Source organism: Suncus etruscus, chromosome 17 (assembly GCF_024139225.1).
Source record: "Suncus etruscus isolate mSunEtr1 chromosome 17, mSunEtr1.pri.cur, whole genome shotgun sequence".
Classification (NCBI taxonomy): domain Eukaryota; kingdom Metazoa; phylum Chordata; class Mammalia; order Eulipotyphla; family Soricidae; genus Suncus; species Suncus etruscus.
The window spans coordinates 43,432,215-43,454,278 of NC_064864.1; the positions used below are offsets into that span (position 1 = coordinate 43,432,215).

The 22,064-nt window shown below is 41.2% G+C and overlaps 1 protein-coding gene across 1 annotated transcript in view; it reads left to right on the forward strand.

Annotated features, from left to right (window-relative positions):
• CUTC (cutC copper transporter) overlaps nucleotides 1-22,064 on the forward strand; it is a 32,438-nt gene that overhangs the window by 107 nt on the left and 10,267 nt on the right. The window contains exons 2-6 of the mRNA XM_049764326.1: nucleotides 874-945; nucleotides 4,231-4,290; nucleotides 8,907-9,116; nucleotides 12,084-12,119; nucleotides 13,541-13,674. Of these exons, the coding sequence (XP_049620283.1) occupies nucleotides 874-945; nucleotides 4,231-4,290; nucleotides 8,907-9,116; nucleotides 12,084-12,119; nucleotides 13,541-13,674 (512 nt within the window). The remainder of the gene's footprint in view (nucleotides 1-873; nucleotides 946-4,230; nucleotides 4,291-8,906; nucleotides 9,117-12,083; nucleotides 12,120-13,540; nucleotides 13,675-22,064) is intronic.

The following is a 22,064-nucleotide window of genomic DNA, read 5'->3' on the forward strand; positions in this document are numbered from 1 at the left end:
CGATGCCGGGGTCGCTCGCTCGCCGGGTCGCTTCGGTTCGGAGCCGGCGTGGACCCCGAGCGCCTGGGAGCGGCTTCTGGCAGACGGACCCGAACGACCACAGCCGGGAGTGCGGGATCGAGTCCCAGCCGGCGCCAGGGGCAGCTCTGAAATACACACACACTTAGAAAGCAATGTAAACACACACACATAGATTTATAAAGAAATGTAAACGTGGGCCCGGAGAGACAGCACAGCGGCGTTTGCCTTGCAAGCAGCCGATCCAGGACCAAAGGTGGTTGGTTCGAATCCCGGTGTCCCATATGGTCCCCCGTGCCTGCCAGGAGCTATTTCTGAGCAGACAGCCAGGAGTAACCCCTGAGCACCGCCGGGTGTGGCCCAAAAAACAAAAAAAAGAAAAGAAAAGAATGAAATGTAAACGTTCTGCAGGCATTGAGAAGCATTGGAAGACTGGTGTAGATGGACAGTACCACACACACATATAAATATGTATATATGTAAATATATAAATTATAAATATATGTATTTATGAAGAAATTTAAACTGTCTGCAGGCACTGAGAAGCATTGGAGGATGGGTGTAGATGGACAGTACCACACACACAAACACACATATTTATAAAGAAATTTAAACATAAACACATATATTTACAAAGAAATTTAAACTTTCTGCAGGCATTGAGAAGCATTGGAAGATTGGTGTAAATGGACAGTACCACACAATATAAATATGTATATTTACATATATATAAATTCTAAATATATATATGTGTAAAGAAATTTAAGCTTTCTGCAGGCATTGAGAAATATTGGAGGTTGGGTGTAGATGGACAGTACCAGAATGAAATTGCACTGTTTCTCCCATGTCTTTTAGGAGCAGCACAAGGATTTCTCATGGAAGTGTGTGTTGATTCAGTCGAATCTGCAGTAAATGCAGAAAGAGGAGGTAAGAGAAACTAGCAGATGAGTAACCATTGGCATCGCTGGAAGAGTCTGCAAACAAATCCTGTCAAATGACTTTGAGAGCCCTTGTGTAAGATCCTTTTAATCCTATCAAGCAAACCAGACAGCTGGAGAATGATCTGGTCTTCTTCCTTAAAAGGTCACTTTAAAAATATCTATTTATTTTATGTTTATAAATAAATTCTTTCATTGAGTCGCTGGGAGGTACACTAGTTATAAAGTTGTTCGTGATTGAGTTTCAGTCATACAGTGTTTAATACTAATCACCAGTGCACATTTTCCACCACATTTCATTTCCCCTGTTTGTCTCTTGTTCACCCCTGCCCTGTCCCCTGCTTACCTCTAGCAAACTTTTTATTTTGCTTCTCTTTCACTTCCTTTTTTTCCCGTTTTAGACACTGGTTTGCAATATTGTTCCTGAAGGGCTATCACACATAATGCTTTATCTCCTGTCAGCATCCAGTTTTTGTCCAGTGATCATTTCCAACTACCGTAGACTGCTCCCTTCTCTGGCCTAACTGCACTCTCCTGCTGTTTGTAGCAAGATTCCTACCATGGATTGGTCCTCCTGGTCCTCGACTCTATTGTTTCTGGATATTATTACCATACTATCTATTTTTTTTTTTAAATATCTCACAAATGAGTAAGATAATTCGATGTCTGTCTCTTTCCCTCTGACTCACTTTGCTCAGAATAATATTCTCCACATCCATCTATATATAAGCAGATTTCATGAGTAAAAGGTCACTTTTTGTGTGTGTGTGTGTGTGGTTTTTGGGTCACACCCGGCAGTGCTCAGAAATTGCTCCTGGCAGGCACGGGGGACCATATGGGATGCCGGGATTCGAACCGATGACCTCCTGCATGAAAGGCAAACGCCTTACCTCATGCTATCTCTCTGGCCCCTAGAAGGTCACTTTTAAAATGATTTTTCTTTTTTGATATTTTGGCTACACCTTGGATGTGCTTAGGACTGGCTCACAATGCTCAGTTGTCACTCCCCTGCAGGACCCCTGGGAATCATATGTGGTAACAAGGATTGATTTCTGGTCTACTACATGCAAATCAAGCATCTTTTTGCTGTACTATCTCTGCCCCCCTTGTTTTTTTTTCTTTTATTGAATTTACCAAAAATTTTTTTCAAAATTTTTTTTTGGGGGGGTCACACCCGGCACCGCTCAGGGGTTACTTCTGGTTCTACGCTCAGAAATCGCTCCTGGCGGGGCCGGGCGGTGGCGCTGGAGGTAAGGTGCCTGCCTTACAAGCGCTAGCCAAGGAACGGACAGCCAGAGGTTCGATCCCCCGGCGTCCCATATGGTTCCCCCAAGCCAGGGGCGATTTCTGAGCACATAGCCAGGACGAACCCCTGAGCGTCAAACGGGTGTGGCCCAAAAACCAAAAATTAAAAAAAAAAAAAAAAAAAGGAAATCGCTCCTGGCAGGCTCAGGGGACCATATGGGACACTGGGATTCGAACCACCAACCTTCTGCATGCGAGGCAAATGCCTTACCTCCATGCTATCTCTCTGGCCCCATAATTTTTCAAACTTTTGATTTTAAAATGATTATAGAGATTGGTTGTCATTTTCATCAAGATTTTTACCATTTTTGGGGGGGCGGTGAGGTTGTGCTAGAGGTAAGGTATCTGCTTTGCAAGCGCTAGCCAAGGAAGGACCGTGGTTCGATCCTCCGGAGTCCCATATGGTCCCCCAAGCCAGGAGCAATTTCTGAGCACTTAGCCAGGAGTAACCCCTGAGCATCAAATGGGTGTGGTCCGAAAAACCAAAAAAAAAAAAAAAGATTTTTACCATTTTTTAAAAAAAAATTTTTTTCAAAAATTCTCTTAAACTCTCAACCAGCTTTAATAGTAAGCATAGATATTCTCATTGCTTTAATGTCAGCAGTGTGATAAATCTTTTTTAATGGAAAATTTCAAACACAGAAATTAAAGATAAGGTATACACCAAAAATACTTGAACTATTTTCTTTTTTTTTTTTTTTTTTTTTTTTTTTTTTTTTTTTTTTTGTTTTTGGGCCACACCCGGCGGTGCTCAGGGGTTACTCCTGGCTGTCTGCTCAGAAATACCTCCTGGCAGGCTCGGGGGACCATATGGGACATCGGGATTCGAACCAACCACCTTTGGTCTTGGATCGGCTGCTTGCAAGGCAAACGCCACTGTGCTATCTCTCCGGGCCCGATTTTCTTTTTTTTTTTTTTTGGTTTTTGGGCCACACCCTGTGCCGCTCAGGGGTTACTCCTGGCTATGCGCTCAGAAGTTGCTCCTGGCTTCTTGGGGGACCATATGGGATGCCGGGGGATCGAACCGCAGTCCGTCCTAGGCTAGCGCAGGCAAGGCAGGCACCTTACCTCCAGCGCCACCGCCCGGCCCCGGGCCCGATTTTCAATAAAAGACTCATTTACTCTCAATAACGGGTCAGCAAAGATTTTTGTTTTGTGGGGGGGGGGGGGGTGGAAGGCTATACCAACAACTCATGGACTGCTCTCAGCACTACTCCAGGGACCAGGCAGTTCTGTAGATGAAACCCAGCCAGGGGGTCCAACTGATTGAACCATTTCACTGACCCAACAAACTTTGATGGAAAACAGTAACATAATATTTATTTTCAGCTTTGTTGGCCATATGTGTTCATCAATTAATCTTTATTTTTTAATAAAAAGAATCCCTTTGAAAGTATAAAATCATCTATAATTTGGTACTAAATAAAAATTAAGTACTGGTAAATCCTTCAACATAGATAGGTGATTCTTAAAACAGTATTCTTTGTTTTGTTGTTTTGGGGCCATACCTGGTCTTTACACTGCATTCAGAGATCATTCTTGGTGGGGCTCTAAGAACCATATGGGGTGCTGGGGATTGACCGTGGTAGAGTGTGTGTGAGGCAAGTGTCCTACTTATTGCTCTATTCCTAGAATATTCTTTTAATTGTACACTGAAGGTCAACCCTATAATGAAATACAATAAAAAACTTTATGATACGTACTTGAATTGAGTCTTAAAAGGATCATCTATAACATATTGTGGTCTGCAGACTACAGTGAGATAAAAATGTCTTCTGATTTTTTTTTTGTCTACTGTCTTATGATTTCTTAGTTTGATTCCTCTCACCAGTCTAGGAACCTCTATTCTAATTTGAAAAATTGTAACATTTGCTGTTTAGTTTATTTTGGATAATTTTCTGACAGAATCTAAAATGTTTTAATTTTAAAGTTAATTTATCTGAGCAGTGTACCTTTTTTTAAATCACAGGTGCTGGTAGGATTGAATTATGTGCTGGCCTATTAGAAGGAGGAACCACACCCAGCATGGGTAAGTGTTTCATACAGTTTTCTGACTTTCTCATGGGTGTTTATAAAGCCTGAATACTTCTGACAGATTCCTTGAAGTCATTTTCTGATGTTGTTAATTTGGTAACTTTGCTGTGGAACTTTTATTCAGTAGAAATGTTATGGCTGTAAAAAAAAAAAGAAGAAGAAGAAGAAAAAAGAAATGCTGTGGTTATAAGTAAGATTCTGTCTAGTAGATGTTGTTTTCCCATAACCAGAAAGTTGAACTCTAGAGAGTGACTATTAAATTGTTGCTCTGTGATAATGTCCAGGACTAGACTTTTCAAATTTTTTCATTTTGCCATCATGACTTTTTGTTTGTTTGTTTTTTTGGGCCATACTTGGTGACGCTCAGGGATTACTTCTGGCTATGCACTCAGAAATCGCTCTGACTTTGGGGACCATATATGGGACGCTGGGGGATCGAACCACGGTCCGTCCTAGGTCAGCTGGTACAAGGCAAATGCCCTACCACTTGCGCCATCACTATGGCCCCCATCCATGACTATTAATCAATTTTTCCCACCTACAATTTGTGATCATGTCATTTTACTTCTCTATTAAAACCTCTATACTTATTGAATAATTATTTTCAAGGAGTCAATCTCTTTAAATTTCATCTCTTTACAAATTGTTAGTGATGCAGGGGCCGGAGAGATAGCACAGCAGCGTTTGCCTTGCAAGCAGTCGATCCAGGACCAAAGGTGGTTGGTTTGAATCCCGGCGTCCCATATGGTCCCCTGTGCCTGCCAGGAGCAATTTCTGAGCGTGGAGCCAGGAATAACCCCTGAGCACTGCCGGGTGTGACCCAAAAACCACAAAAAAAAAAAAAAGTGACCTTTTACTCTTATTCTCTTATTTCCTTTTTCACAGCTTCACACTGTCCTGAATTCTTCCTAACCCCCTGAGCTTTCTTCTGGGTCGTTTTTCATATGGGGTTCCTAATAACAGAGCTAACAGGATTGCTCAGACCTTGTAGCCAGCACTAGGGCTTGAACTAGGAAACTAGTGCTGGGCCCCTATAAATGTTCTTGAGCAGTTAAGATTTTAGTGTTCGGGCTTGCTTTTAAGCAGGTCTGGAAGATATGTCAGTCTAATCATTTTCACTATTTAGGCAAGACTTAATAGACTCTGTGTACTGTACTCTTGACATTTTCCTCTCTGGCTGGTCGGAACAGGCTTTATTCTTGGCCTGGTACGAATGACAGTCATCATATCTTCTAATCCCTTTTAGGAGATCTTTTCCTGGCCTTCCAGTTTCCTTGCCTGGCTGTACTGATAATTGCATAGGTGACTGTTAGAGGGAGGATCTGAACAGATTCAGGAGGTGGATCATTTTTTTGGGGTGTGTGTATGTGTGCTTTAAACAATTTTAAAAGTATTTAATTAAACAGCATGATTACAAAATTGTTCATGATTGAGTTTCAGTTTTATAATGTACATCAGTATTCACTCATGAACATTTCCCTTCACAATTTCTCCAGTTTCCTCTCTCCCCACTTGCTTCTGGGAAAGACATTTTACTCCTTTCTCTTTCTATCTCTCTTTCTCTCGCTCTTGAGCTCTCTTTCTTGAGCTCTTGTTCTTGCTCTCTCTTCCCCTTTTTTTTCCTTTTAGACAATGTGGTTTGCACTATTGTTTTTTTTGTGTGTGTGTTTTGTTTGTTTTGAGGTCACAGCCAGCTGGCTCTGTGCTCAGAAGTCGCTCTTGGCAGGCTCGGGGGACCATATGGGATGTCAGGATTTGAACCACTGTCCGTCCTGGATTGGCTGCTTGCAAGGCAAATGCCCTACTGCTGTGCTATCTCACCAGTCTCATGTTTTGGCTTTTTAAATAATATCTTTATTTAAGCACTATGATTTCAAACATGATTTTAGTTGGGTTTAGTCACAAAAAGAACAGTCCCCTTCACCAGTGCAACATTCTCAAAACCAATGTCCCCTTCCTTCTCCTCCCCCACTCCCTGCCTGTATTCTAGACAGGCATTCTACTTCTCAAACACATTAACATTGTCATGATAGTTGTTAGAATAGTCATCTCTCTAACTGCACTCACCACTCTTTTTTTTTTTTTTTTTTTTTTTGGTTTTTGGTTTTTGGGCCACATCCATTTGACGCTCAGGGGTGACTCCTGACTATGCACTCAGAAATCGCCCCTGGCTTGGGGGGACCATATGGGACGCCGGGGGATCAAACTGTGGTCTGTCCTACGCTAGCACTTGCAAGGCAGACACCTTACCTCTAGCATCACCTTCCCAGCCCCGCACTCAACCACTCTTTGTGGTGATCTTCACATCGTGAGTGGGTCCCTCTAGCTCTCATCTCCATTGTCTCTGGGCATTATTATAATAATGTCTTTTCTTTTTCTTTTCTTTTTTTTTTTTTTTGGTGTTTGAGCCACACCTGGTGATACTTCGGAGTTACTCCTGGCTCTGCTTAGAAATTGCTCCTGGCTTGGGGGACCATATAGGATGCCAGGGATTGAGCCCAGATCCGTCCTGGGTTAGCTGCATGCAAGGCAAATGCCCTAGCACTGTACTCTCACTCTGGCCCCATCTTTTATTTTTCTTAAAACCCATAGATGAGGGGCTGGAGCAGTGGTGCAAGTGGTAATGCGTCTGCCTTGCCTGTGCTAGCCTAGGACAGACCCTGGTTTGATTCCCCAGTGTCCCATATGGTCCCTCAGTCAGGATTGATTTCTGAGCCAGGAGTAACCCCTGAGTGTCACCAGGTGTGGCCCAAAAACAAACAAACAAAAACAAAAAATCCCATAGATGAGTGAGACTATTCTATGTCTATCTCTCTCCCTCTCACTTATTTCACTCAGCATAATAGTTTCCATGTCCATCCATGTATAGGAAAATTTCATGACTTCATCTCTCCTGACAGCTGCACTATCCTATTGTGTAGATGTACCACAGTTTCTTTAGCCATTCATCTGTTGAAGGGCATCTGGGTTGTGTCCAGATTCTGGCTATTTAAATAGTGCTGCAATAAATATAGGTGTGAGAAAGGCATTTTTGTATTGTGTTTTTTGTGTTCCCAGGGTATATCCCTAGGAGTGGTATAGCTGGATCATATGGGAGCTCAATTTCCAGTTTTTTGAGGAATCTCCATATTGTTTTCCATAAAGACTAGTCTAGATTTTATTCCCACCAACAGTGAATAAGAATTCCTTTCTACCCACATCCTCACCAGCACTGATTGTTCTTGTTCTTTGTGATGTGTGCCAGTCTCTTTGGCATGAGATGGTACCTCATTGTTGTTTTGATTTGCATCTCCCTGATGATTAGTGCTGTGGAGCATTTTTTCATGTGCCTTTTTGCCATTTGTATTTCTTCTTTGAGAAATTGTTCATTTCTTCTCCCCATTTTTTGATGGGGTTAGATTTTTTTTTCTTGTTAAGTTATGTCAGTACCTTGTATATCTTCAATATTAGCCCCTTATCTGATGGGTACTGGGTGAATAGTTTCTCCTATTCTGTGGATGGCTTTTGTATCCTAGTCACTATTCGAGGGTTTAAATGGTAGGGTTGTGTGCATAAAACATTCAGCATCATAACTTCCACCAGAGTTTCTACTTCCTTCACCATTGTCCCATTGCCCTCCTTCCTCCGTCTTATCCCTTTGTTTAACACTTTTTGTTTGTTGATTTCTGTATAAAATCACAAACAAATAGAACTTGACTTTCATATATCTCTTTTAAAAAACCACTTTGTGGGAGCCGAAGTGATAGTATAGCCGTAGGGTATTTGCCTTGTGCACGGCTGACTCAGGATGGATCCAGGTTCGATCCTCAGCAACCCATATGGTCCCCTGAGCCTTCCAGGAGCAACTTCTGAATGCAGAGCCAGGAGGAACCCCTGAGCACCGCTGGGTGTGGTCCAAAAACCAAAAATAAAATGAAATAATAATAAACCACTTTGCTAAATTTGTCTATAAAGAGTCATGGGCTTTAGAACTATGTAATTATTTCTGTAGCAGATTGTAAATAGAACTATGATCAATTATAAAAGAGAAACCAAGGGTTGGAGTGATAGCACAGTGGATAGAGCACGTGCCTTGAATGTGGCAGACCCAGATTCAATCCCCAGAACTCCAGATGTTCTCCCAAGTCCTGCCATGAGTGACCCTTGAATGCAGAAGCAGGAGTGAGGCAGGGGTAAATCCTGAGTATTGTGAGGTGAGGGCCCCCCAAAAGTGTTATTATATATCAGTGTATATATCTACATACACATTTTTACATATATACATATATATCTGAGTATATCAGTATGTATACCCAAGAGGTAATTCCAAAATTTAGTGACTTTTTTTTTATAATAACTTTGTATTACCCCATGTTGTTTTTATTGTTGCTTTCTTTTAATTCCTGAATTTTCTATTTAAACACTGAATTTTTTATTTTGTTACATGTACATTTTTCTCCTTCTATATATTTCTTTCCTGTGGATCTATCTAAATAGATCTGTCAAAATAGATATCTTTGTCATCTCTTCTTCTAGAAGTGAGCTAACAAGTAAATGTAAATAATAAGTTGTTGATTTCCTTGAGTGTATAGCTCCCATTTGAATTTGAGTTCCTCTGCTCTATATTTGTAGGTCTCCTTCAGGTAGTGAAACAGTGTGTCCAGATTCCAGTTTTTGTGATGATCCGGCCACGGGGAGGTGATTTTTTATATTCCGACCGTGAAGTTGAGGTAATGAAGGCTGACATTCATCTTGCCAAGCTTTATGGTGCTGATGGTTTGGTATTTGGAGCACTGACTGAAGATGGGAGCATTGACAAAGAGCTGTGCATGTCCCTTCTGGGTAAGAGTTAGTGGGGGAGATCCAAAAAAATCTCTAATCATGATTGCACTTAAAGAAAAAAAATTTTTTTTCTCAAATGTCCTCTACCCATTGTGCTATCTCTTCAGCCCCAACATCTTTATTTATTTATTTACTTAGAATATTTTGGTCTTTATTAATAGGTATTTTTCCCTACCACACCTCCATTGACTTTTGCTCTCATTGTTATTCTTTTCTTTATATATGTATTTGTAATAATATCCTTATTTAAGTACCATGGTTACACACATGCTTGTATTTGGGTTTCAGTCATAAAAAGTACACCCCGCTTTATCAGTGCAGCCTTCCTGCCCCAGTGTCCCTCCCTCCTCCCCCACCCCCTGCCTGTCTTCCATACAGGCATTCTATTTCTCTTATTCCCTATCATTGTCATGATTGTTATAATAGTTGTTAGTGTAATTATTTCTCTAACTATGCTCACCACTCTTTGTGAAAGAAAAAATTTTTGTATTTAATTAATAAACCTTCACTTAAAAAATAATTGTTGATTTTTACATCTACAGTGTTTCAACACTAATCCCACCACCAGTGTCTTCCCTCTCTCAGGGTTTTCATCCTCACCGACCCAACTGCCACCTTAACAGGCAGATATCAGAGTTCAGTGGTTGCAGCTTAGACCCCATATTTACAGTACATTGGAATCTATGCTTTGGATGTATAGCTATACCCCTCTTCTACATTCATTGCACTTTAGAGGGGAAAATGTGACCCCAAAGCTGACTACATTCACAATTACAGGCTGATTATCCTAACCTGACAGTTTGAAGTACTCATTACAGATCTGGGGTTGTGGGTGTCTCAAGCAGCCCTCCCAAGCCTCCTTGGTTACTCTAGTCATGTTCTGTGGCTACTGTTGCTGTATGGATTTTTTATTAGTTTAATTTTATTTATTTATTTTTGCTTAACTCTGGTTAGACTTTATTTTTAAATATAAAAATTGGGGGCCAGAGTGATAGTACAGCAGGTAGGGCACTTACCTTGCATGCAGCTGACCTGGATTTGATCCCTGGCATATCAGATGGTCCCCATGCACCACCAAGAGTAATTCCTGAATGCAGAACCAGTAATAATCCCTGAGCATTACTGGGTGTGGCCCAAAGAGTAAAAAAATAAAAATATTAAATTTATTTAAACACTGGTTTACAAAGTTGCTCATGATACAGTTATTTCTAGTATTTAGTTTTCTTTTTTTTTTTTTTTTTTTTTTGATTTTTGGGCCACACCCGTTTGATGCTCAGGGGTTACTCCTGGCTATGCGCTCAGAAATCGCTCCTGGCTTGGGGGGACCATATGGGACACCGGGGGATCGAACCGCGGTCCGTCCTACGCTAGCACTTGCAAGGCAGACACCTTAACTCTAGCGCCACCTTCCCGGCCCCGTATTTAGTTTTCTAATGCCAGTCCCACCACCCATGTAATATTCCCACCACCATTATCTTCAGAAGACAGCCCCTTGTTAGTTACAAATAATTGATTTAATCTTGCCAGCAACAACTAAATGAATGTAATGGAATTATCAAGAATACTTTATTAAGGGGCCAAAGTGATAGCCCAGCGTAGGACATTTGCCTTGCATGTTGCTGATCCAAGATGGACCCAGGTTGGACCTGGGTTCAAAACCCAGCATCCTTTATTGAGCCTGCCAGGATGAAGTTCTGAGTGCAGAATCCCTGAGCACCACTGTGTTCAGCTCAACCCCCCAAAATGTATACTTTATTTAAAAAATATTTGTGAAAAATTTATATCTCACAATGGGGTCATTAAGTCATTGTCTGAAGGTTTACTAAGCTGTTTGTTGAACATTCTGTCATTGGTTTTGTTTGTTGGGCTTAGGTAGCTACTGTGATAATTTCACTTCTAATTTGATGCATTCCTACTGAGATGTGAATATTGAAAAATATGGAGGTGTGCTGTGCCCACATATGTGGTTGCACACTTCAAGACTTGAAGGATATGTGGAGCAGACGTGATGGCAGCTGTGGGTCATGGGCCTATTGCTGTGGCTTTAAGACAACTTTGTCTTAATTTCTTAAATTACTGCAATAGAAATATGCAGTTGATTGGGGAGATGGGGAAAGGATAGAAGCAAATTAAATTACTCAAAGTATTTTGCTAAAATTCTCAAGGGAGGGGCTGGAGCGGTGGCTCAAGTGGTAGGGCATTTGCCTTGCACACACTAACCTAGGACGGACTGCAGTTCAGTCCCCCAGTGTCCCATAGGGTCTCCCAAGCCAGGATTGATTTCTGAGCACATAGCAGGAGTAACCCCTAAGCATCATTGGGTGTGGCCAAAAAAGCAAAAAAAATAAATAATTCTAGAGGCTGGAGAGATAGCATGGAGGTAGGGCTTTGCCTTGCATTCAGAAGGACAATGGTTTGGATCCCGGCATCCCATATGGTCCTCTGAGCCTGCCAGGAGCGATTTCTGAGCGTAGAGCCAGGAGGAACCCCTGAGCACTGCTGGGTGTGACCCAAAACCAAAAAAAAAAAAAAATTGAAGGGAGTAATAGAGAATATGATATCTTATAGATGCTCAATTATATACTATTTACATGGTCTTTCTCCAGTTAATGGGGTTTTAAAAAATATAAAAGTTAGAAATTAATTGCAATGTAGGGCTTTTGGATTTTTTGTTTTGTTTTGGGACCACATCCGGTGGTGCTCAGGGCTTACTTCTGGCTCTATGCTCAGAAATGGCTCTTGGCAGGCTCAGGGGACCATATGGGATGCTGGAAATCGAACCCAGGTCTGTCCCAGGTCAGTTGTGCAAGGCCCATGGCTTTTGGAATTTTAAGGTACTATTGTTTTATTATTTTAATTTACTGTCTTCTTAAAAGTATAAAAAGTCACCCATAATGTGGAAAAGTCTATTTATTATATCTGTGATGATCTCTTCATTTACATTGTTACATGATTTTCTTTTTATAGCTCTTTGCCGTCCTCTGCCAGTCACTTTCCACAGAGGTGAGTTATTTCCATCCTAGGAGTTCTGTTGAATGGTCTTGGGTTTCCAGTTTTACCAAAAGACACAATATTTATGAAAATTGATTCTATGATGTAAAATAGTGTTGGCTTCATATCTCACAATGGGGTCAGTAAGTCATTGTCTGAGGTCAATAGCTATAAATTTAAAGATGCACAATTTCTAGAAAACTTGAAGCTTAGTTTGAAAACTTGTTAAAAGTAAACATTTGTGGAATTGGATAGAGTAAGGGATTACCTGGCATGTGGTGGACCCAAGTTTGATCCCTAGCACTACTCGTGCTCATCTAAGTCTGTTAAGTCTGGCCCAAAAGCCCCCAAAGTTAAATAGAAAAAAAGCCTAGCACTACTCGTGCTCATCTAAGTCTGTTAAGTCTGGCCCAAAAGCCCCCAAAGTTAAATAGAAAAAAGTAGACTTCTGTGGCCTGGTGTGCATGCTCTTTGATCTTTAGCACTGCATGGCCCTCTGATCACTGTTGGGAGTGACCCCTAAGTATGGAGCCAGGAGTAGCTTTCTAGCACTTGTCCAAAACAAAAAGGAAAAAGAAAATAGAAGATATTTTTAGTGGTATAAAATAGAGGAAGAATAAACATGCCTTATACTTAGTACTTATATTTGCCACAGTATTGCAAGAAAAAATTCTGAGATTCATTGTTATTAAGTCACTTGCATTCTCCCCAGAAATAAATTATTATGGCTAGTGAAATAAAATACACTGCCTTTTACTCAGACAAGATCAATGAGCCTAGCAACAATGTCAGTTTTCCCAGATGAATATAGGATTCATCACTAAGAGGGGGTGTATTGCTGAAGAAAAACTGGATACAATTAAGAAGAGGACATGGGGCCAGAGAGAGTCCAGTGGTTAAGGTACTTTTCTGTCATGCAGCTGACCCAGGTTTGATCCAGCACCACAAATGGTCCCTAAACTCTACTGGGAGTGATCCCTGAGTGCAGGGCCAGAAGGAAGTCCCAAGCACCATCAGCTGTGGCCCCAAAATAAGAAAAATAAGGAGGAGGAAAGAAGTAGATGCTGGACAGTCTAGCATTAGTGAATGGATGTTCACTAGAGTGCAAAAGATTGCTTTTCATTATTGATAGCATGTCTACATTAGAATAATTTCTAAAGAGAATCTGATAATTTTGAATAAAAAATACCCAGCTATAAATTAGTTAAAATTCTCAAATGCTTCCACCAAGCATTGGTAAAATGAGGGAATAAGTATCAACTTTGTCATTTGCAATGACAGTGTTCTTGCTCATGAAAAAATGTTTTTCTAAATTTGATGTGCTGAGGAAACTGATTTTCTGTCTTTCTGAGTAAACATTACAAAGATTAGGATAAATTGTACCCCCAGTTTTACATCCATTTATATAGTTTCAGTTAATTTGTTTATTTCAGCTTTTGACATGGTTCATAATCCAGTGGTAGCTCTAGAGACCCTCTTAACCTTGGGATTTGAACGAGTGCTGACCAGTGGATGTGACAGTTCAGCTCTGGAAGGACTGCCCCTAATCAAGCGACTCATCGATCAGGTACAGTTCCTATTCTTTCCTTCACTGTTGTGATTATTTTTGATAGTTTGCTGTTAATGCAGTCATAAAACTAAGTAGTATTGGCTTTGTGATTATCTGAGGAAAAAGCAAGCGGTCATAGTACAATTCTGTAATTCTTCTTTTCTTTCTTGGTTTTTGGTTTTTGGGTCACACCCAGCAGTGCTCAGGGGTTACTCCTGGCTCTACATTCAGAAATCGCTCCTGGCAGGCTCAGGGATGCCGGTATTTGAACCAATGACCTTCTGCATGAAAGGCAAACGCCTTACCTCCAAGCTATCTCTCCGGCCCCTGTAATTCTTCTTTTGATGAGTGACTTTCAATAACAAAGACTTTAAGTATTATAAACTACTTGTTTGTGGGCTGATGCCAGCCTGCATGTAAGAAGGTTAAACCCATTGTTACATTGTTATATATAGTCCCTAATATTCTGATCTAATTGGAATAACTACCTTAAATCCTACCTTTCTTTTGTTTTTGTTTTTGTTTTTGTTTTTGGATTTTGGGGCCACACTCAGTTGTGCTCAGGACTTATTCCTGTATAAGCTTAGGAATCACTCTTAGTGGGCTCAAGAGACCATATGTGGTGCCCAGCATCAAATATGAGTTGGCCACATGCAAGCCAATACCCCACCCACTGAATTGTCTCACTAATACCCCAATTTTACCTTTTCTCTACTGCTGTGATTGCATAATTTTAAGTCACCTGTCATGCAAGCCAATACCCCAACCACTGAATTGTCTCACTAATACCCCAATTTTACCTTTTCTCTACTGCTGTGATTGCATAATTTTAAGTCACCTGTTCTTACTGTCAGTCTATATATACTTGGGGAAATTCCATGTAAAAATGGAGATACTTGTCATTAAAATAAAAGTGGAATCTAATTCGTATCCTTTCTTTCAAGATAAGCAATTTCTTTCTGTTTTCTCCATATTTCTCCACATCCCTTGGCTCGGGGCTACTTCCTTTTTGGTGTTTAGGGTCTCAGGGCCACACACTACTTGGAATAGGAACAAGGGCTTGGTTCCTATATGCCAGTGCTTCTCAATTATTTTCTGTCATGCCCCCCTACGAAGAAGAAAATATTTTTCACGCCCCCCGATCGACTGTAAATAGTATCTTTATTAAGAAAAACTTTAACCTGCAAAACAAAAATATATAAAATCATTTGAGCTGATTTTTTAATCAGAGGTGATGTCTGGATTAATGGCTACAATGAGCACATTTTGCAATGCATAGCTTTTGAAGCAGGGTTTGAAGCAGGACACAGCAACTCTCAGCTCCAGAGACATACAGAGACATAAACACAGGGCTTAGCTTGTTATGACAGTGTTTGCTGAGGTCAAATGCGCTTTGGAACATTTATTTATTTTTTATTTTATTTTTATTTATATTTTATTATTATATTTTTATTATTTATTCTTTGAACATTTATTTATTTTGGGTTTTGGGGACCACAACCCTTGGCTGTGCTCAAGGGTTACTTAGGGCTCTGCACTCAGGAACCTCTTCTGGCAGGCTCAGGTAGACCATATGGAATGCTGGGTATAGAGCCTGGGTTGGCTGCATGCAAGACTTGGTGTATGCAAGACTATCACTTTGGCCCCATACACACATATATTTATCTTTTGTGTGATTTATTAGCATTTAGATTAGAAAGTACAGACTTCGGGATGATTTTGTGAGTTCTGGACTTGAAACTCAGGTTTGTGGGATTTCTTGTTTGTTTTGGTTTTAGGACCACATCCAGTGGTTCTCATGACTTACTGTGGCTCTGTGCTCAGGAATAACTCCTGGTAGGTTCAGGGAATCATATGGGGTTCTGGGGACGAACCCAGATCAGCTGAGTGCAAGGCCAACACTTACCCACTATATTATTGCTCTGATCCAAAGATTCATGTTTGATTCTCATGTGTAATGTTGAATAGATTACTAACATTTAAGCTCTGTTTCTCCATGTATGAGACCCAGATAAATTAAGTGTTTCCTTTGCACAGAGGACAGTATGAAAGAATCTTAGGGCCCGGAGAGATAGCACAGCGGCGTTTGCCTTGCAAGCAGCCGATCCAGGACCAAAGGTGGTTGGTTCGAATCCCGGTGTCCCATATGGTCCCCTGTGCCTGCCAGGAGCTATTTCTGAGCAGACAGCCAGGATTAACTCCTGAGCATTGGCCGGGTGTGACCCAAAAACCAAAAAAAAAAAAAAAAAGAAAGAATCTTAGTGATTTGCTTGGATGGTAATAGATCTTAAAACTGTTTTCAATATTAGTACTATTACGTATTAACATTGGCTTTTATGGTTATTGTTACTGCTCTTTGTAGTAATAGTGTTTCGATGTAGACATCTGTGTTTATTCATTACAGCGTGAAAATAATTTTCAGAAGTTTTGCCCCAGCAGCTAATTTGATCTTGCAAATACTTATTGGATATATTTAGGTACAGAGCATTCATACTATGGGATGTTTAGGGTATGAGTGTATAGCAATTGATTTATTTTCACAGCAGGCACTTATAGTAGAATAGGCAAAATTTTACTAACCTGCTATATTAAAAAATAAAGTTGGGAACATATGAGAGAGAAATTAATCCCAAATTTGAAGGTAGGGCATGACAGTAATCTTCCTAGAAGAATAGATACCCAGACTTTCAATGTTTTACTTATTTGAAGGATGATTCAGAATTATCCACGTCAAAGGTTTCGGTGTAGGGGTAAGGACTATTCCTGCAGAAAGATCTAGAAGTGAAAGGGGGCATGAGATACTGAAGATTAAGTGAAGTGTTGTTTGAAGAGAAGAGAGCCATCTGTAGTCTCAGAAACTGAGTTTTGTTCTTGTAGGAGAAGCCAAAAGGTTTTAAAATAGAGAAGTTGGCGAATCAGATTTCTATTTTAAAATTGTTATTCACTGGGGAGATTTAGTGGTTGGAATTGTCAGGGTGGTGTTTTCTATTTTAAAATACCTCTGTGTCTGGTGGTTGGAATGCCCTTGATTCATTTTCACTATGTACCTTAAATATTACTGTGAGGGGCCGGGAAGGTGGCGCTAGAGGTAAGGTGTCTGCCTTGCAAGCGCTAGCCAAGGAAGGACCGCGGTTCGATCCCCCAGTGTCCCATATGGTCCCCCCAAGCCAGGGGCGATTTCTGAGTGCATAGCCAGGAGTAACCCCTGGGCGTCAAACGGGTGTGGCCCAAAAAAAATATATATTACTGTGAAAGATTTGTAATTCACTTTGGTCACAATAAAAATTATTAAAATAGGGGCCAGAGAGATAGCATGGAGGTAAGGCATTTGTCTTGCATGCAGAAGGACGGTGGTTTGAATCCCGGCATCCCATATGGTCCCCCGAGCCTGCTAGAAGTAATTTCTGAGCATAGAGCCAGGAGTAACTAACCCTTGAGCGCTGCGGGTATGACCCAAAAACCAAACCAAACCAAAACAAAACAAAACAAAACAAAAATAACCTAAAAATTATTAAAACAAAATAAAATATCTGTGTGTGAAGTGTAGTTTAGTCAACAATATGGCTTTAAAAAATAGTAGCAGTATGTAGATTTATAACATGCTGAAATACACATACATAATGAAATGGTTAGTTAAATCCACTTTCTTGTCTTATAATTGACTGCCTGTCTATATATGTGCTAAGAGCACCTCATATCTGCTCTCAGCAAATTTTCAGTATTTAATGCAACATTGTGACTGTACCTCCCACACCATGCATTAGATATCTGGACTTACCTCCATTGGTACCCACTGGTCAGTGTCATCCCCTTCCCCATACTTCCCTGCTTTTAGTAATGGCTGTTCTCCTCACTGCTTCTGTATATCTGCATGTAAGGGAGATCCTTCTAACTTGGCTTTTTTTGTTTGTTTGGTTTTGTTTTTGGGTCACACCCAGGGGTTACTCCTGGCTCTACACTGACAAATCGCTCCTGGCAGGCTCAAGGGGCCATATGGGATGCCAGGATTCGAACCTCCATCTTCTGCGTGCAAGGCAAATGCCCTACCTCCATGCTATCTCTCTGGTCCCTTTAGTTGTCCTTTTTGAAGCAATAATCTAACTATTATTTTACTATTTAAAGAAAAGACTTTGGGATTAGAAAGATCTGTGTTTAAATCCTGGCTTTACCATTTAATAACAGTGACCTTAGGACCTAAGGCTTAGGTAAATTATCTAGCAATCCTAATTCCCACTTCACTCATCTACAGCACCTTCCTCCTCGAATAGTTTGTGGTTTTCCAGAAACAGTACAGTCAGTTTGGAGGTGGCTGTGTTGCTGACGTGACTGCCTGCCCCAGTGAGGCTGTGGTGGCCTCCCAGTGCTGCCAGCTGAGCTTGATCCTAACAGCTGCTCTCAGTTTCTGGGGGAGGCGAAAAATAAAGTGATAGGATCAGACCCAGAAAACTACAATTAGTTCTTGTTTGTGGGAAAGCTTTCACTCGGGAAAAGAAAATAGTAAATATGACTTTTCCCACTAAAGTTATTTCAGCTTTCTAAATAGTATTTTGTTTTGTGAATGCTTTACATTAGTATGTTTGCACTGGTGTATGGTTCAGAAAGTGCTCGCTGGAAGATCCTGCCTGGTGCAATGCTCATAGTCAGCTATGGTGATTGCAATAGAGTTTTTGTTTTTGATTTTGATTTCTTATTAGTGTCTCTGCTTGCACTCATGCTTACTGGTGGCAAACGCCTAGCCAAGTGCCTGTATGTTCTGTTTGAGTTATATGTGCATAACTGGATGTGATGTGCTCTTGTGCTCTCTTGAGCCAGGATTGAGATAATAGGGCTCAATAGAGCTTAACCAAGCTCTGAGCGAAAGGATCACTCCTGGTGGGTACAGGACCATTGGGGATTGATTCTGGGTTGGCCAAATGCAAGGCAAATGCCTTACCTGCTGAACTATCTCTGACCCCATTATTATTTTTTCTGTAGACAATGTTTACAGATCATTTAGAAGTCTCTTTTTTTACTTTCATCAGCAAATAAATAAATTGGGGGGGAGTCAAAGTTGGCATTACTCGGGGATTACTCCTGGCTCAGTGCTCAGGAGTCACGCCTGGAGAGCGCAGAGTCCATATTGATGTGGAGATTGAATCTGGATTTGCTGATTACAAGGCAAATTCCCTACCCACTGTACTATCTTTCCAGCCTTGTTTTCTTACAATTAAATAAAATAAACTGGAAACCTTTGTGTTTTGTTTTTGGGTCACACCCGGCTCTACCCTCAGGAATCGCTTCTGGCAGGCTTGGAGGACGATATGGGATGCCTGGATTCAAACCACTATCCTGCATGCAAGGCAAATGCCCTACCTCCATGCTATCTCTGGCCCCTCGAAACCTTTTTCTAAACTGGCCTGTATGACATATATTATTCTCCAGAGCTGCCTTAGCGTTTGTTGCTATGGCCTGAAGACTCAGCAGACAATCATGCTGTCTCCCTTTTGCTGTAGTCAATTAGTCAGTTATGACTTAGTACAGGATCTGTAGTTTTATCCTTAAAGTAGGGAAGAAGGTTTCTTGTGACCATCTCTCTTCTCTTCCCCTGATCACCTTCCCTTTTCACTGTTTTTATGCTCTCCTCACTTTGGACACTTGCTATTTCTTTTTCTTTCTTTAGCATTTTTACTTCATGCCCTTACCTTTATGTAATTTCTTTTTTTGTTTGTTTTGTTTTGGGGCCACACTGGCAGAGCTCAGGGGTTACTCCTGGCTCTTAGCTCAGAAATCTCTCCTGGAAGACTTAGGAGACCATATGGAACCACGGGGATTAAATCTGGGTCTTTCCTGGTTGGCCTCATGCAAGGCAAACACTGTAGCGGTCTGCTATCTCTCTGGCTCCCAGCTTTATGTACTTTGTCTCCCTTTCTGTCCTCTTATCTGTACTTCTCTATTCCTTTTCTGGCATTGGACCAAATGCTCTTTTATCCTCTCCCCAAACTAAGTCCATTTTTATGCTTTTCTTTATTTTCCAACTTTTTGTGTAGGGTTGGGAATTTATATTTTTAATATTATATTTTTGAATATAATGTAATTTTTGGATATAATATATCCTTTGTGGATAAACTAAACTATTTTGTTTGTTCTTTTTTTTTTTTTTTTTTTCTTTTTGGTTTTTGGGCCACACCCGGCGGTGCTCAGGGGTTACTCCTGGCTGTCTGCTCAGAAATAGCTCCTGGCAGGCACAGGGGACCATATGGGACATCGGGATTCGAACCAACCACCTTTGGTCCTGGATCGGCTGCTTGCAAGGCAAACGCCGCTGTGCTATCTCTCCGGGCCCTTGTTTGTTCTTTTTGAGTTACATTCTGCAGTGCTCAGAACTTACTCCTGATGGAGCACAGGAGACCATATGGAGTGCCAGAGACCGAACCTGGGCCTGCCATATGCAAGACAAGCACCTTACTTGCTGTACTCTTGGTCCTACCTTGTTTAGTTCTTGATTGAATTTTGTTGTTTTTTAATAGCACCAATACAAGATTGTCTCATCTATCCTGAGTACAGAAATAAACTGAACAGTTGAGTCATCTTGTTGGCTTCATTATGCAGTATGGGGAGATGACTCAGAGAACTGGACTGATTTGTGTACCAGAGACCTGGATTAAGTGGTCCAGTACTGTAAGATCCCTGAGTGACATTGCAAGTAACTTCTGAGTACCAAACTAAGAAACCCACAGGTGTAAGTTTGGTTTAAATGATCTTATTTAGTGCTAGAGCAATAGTACAGAGGGTAGGGCACTTGCCTTGCACATGGCTGGCTTGGGATTGATCCTTGGCGTCCCATATAGTCCCCTCGGCACGGCCAGGAGAGATTCCCCTGAGAGAAGAGATAAGAGTAATCCCTGAGAACTACCAGATGTGGCAAAAAAAAAAAAAAAGTCATATTCTGCAGATTAGGAGCTTGCTAAAGTATGTAATTTTTATTCTGTCCTTGTCTATTTGCTAGAAGTAGTTACATCATGTATAAATAACTACCATATTTGCCGGCGTATAAGATGACCCTTCAACCCTTGAAAAACTTCCTAAAAGTCTTTTTTTTTTGGTTTTTGGGTCACACCCGGCAGTGCTCAGGGGTTATTCCTGGCTCCAGGCTCAGAAATTGCTCCTGGCAGGCACGGGGGACCATATGGGACGCCGGGATTCGAACCGATGACCTCCTGCATGAAAGGCAAACGCCTTACCTCCATGCTATCTCTCCGGCCCCCTAAAAGTCTTAAAAGTAAGTTACTTCTTAAAAGTAAGAGGGGTGCGGATCACTCGTCCCTGAAGCTGGAACAAGTTTTAGCATGACGTATACCAGCATATAATATGACTCCTGACTTTTAGGAAGTTTTTCATGGGTTGAAGGGTCGTCTTATACTCCGGGAAATACGGTATATATAATAGGGTGAGTCTATTTTGACTTTAGTGAAATTGAGTATATTACCAAAACTTACTTGGAAAATGTGATAAATATGTAAATAAAAGTAAGAAAAGGGGGGGCCAGAGAGAGCACAGCGGTGTTTGTCTTGCAAACAGCCGACCCAGGGTCTAAGGTGGTTGGTTCGAATCCCGGCGTCCCATATGGTCCCCTGTGCCTGCCAGGAGCTATTTCTGAGCAAAGAGCCAGGAGTAACCCCTGAGCACTGCCGGGTATGGCCCAAAAACCTAAAAAAAAAAAAAAGTAAGAAAAGGGGCCAGAGGGGCCGGAGAGATAGCATGGAGGTAAGGCGTTTGCCTTTCATGCAGGAGGTCATCGGTTCGAATCCCGGCGCCCCATATGGTCCCCTGTGCCTGCCAGGAGCAATTTCTGAGCCTGGAGCCAGGAATAACCCCTGAGCACTGCCAGGTGTGACCCAAAAACCAAAAAAAAAAAAAAAAAGAAAAGAAAAGGGGCCAGAAAGATGGTACAGTGAGTTCGACACTTGCCTTGCTTGCAGCCAACCCAGGTCTGATTCCCTATACTTTATATGGTCCCCCAAGTTCCAACAGGAGTAATCCCTGAACACAGAATATAATCCCGGAGCACTTTTGAGTGTGGCCCAAAACAAACAAAATAAAATAAAAAGTAAGGAAAGTGGGGCCAGAGATATAGCACAGCGGTAGGGCATTTGCCTTACACACAGCTGATCCAGGACAGATGGTGGTTTGAATTCTGTCATCCCATATGGTCCCCCGTGTCTGCCATGGAGCAATTTCTGAGCACAGAGCCAGGAGTAACCTCTGAGTGCCACTGGGTGTGACCCCATCCCTCCCTTCCCCCACAAAAGTAAGGAAAGTTATACTTGTCTCTCAGAATTATATGAAATTTAATCAGTTCATTTAGTATTTTACTTAATATTCAGTTATGTAGACTTCTGGTGTGTTTAATTGATATAATAAGCTATGGA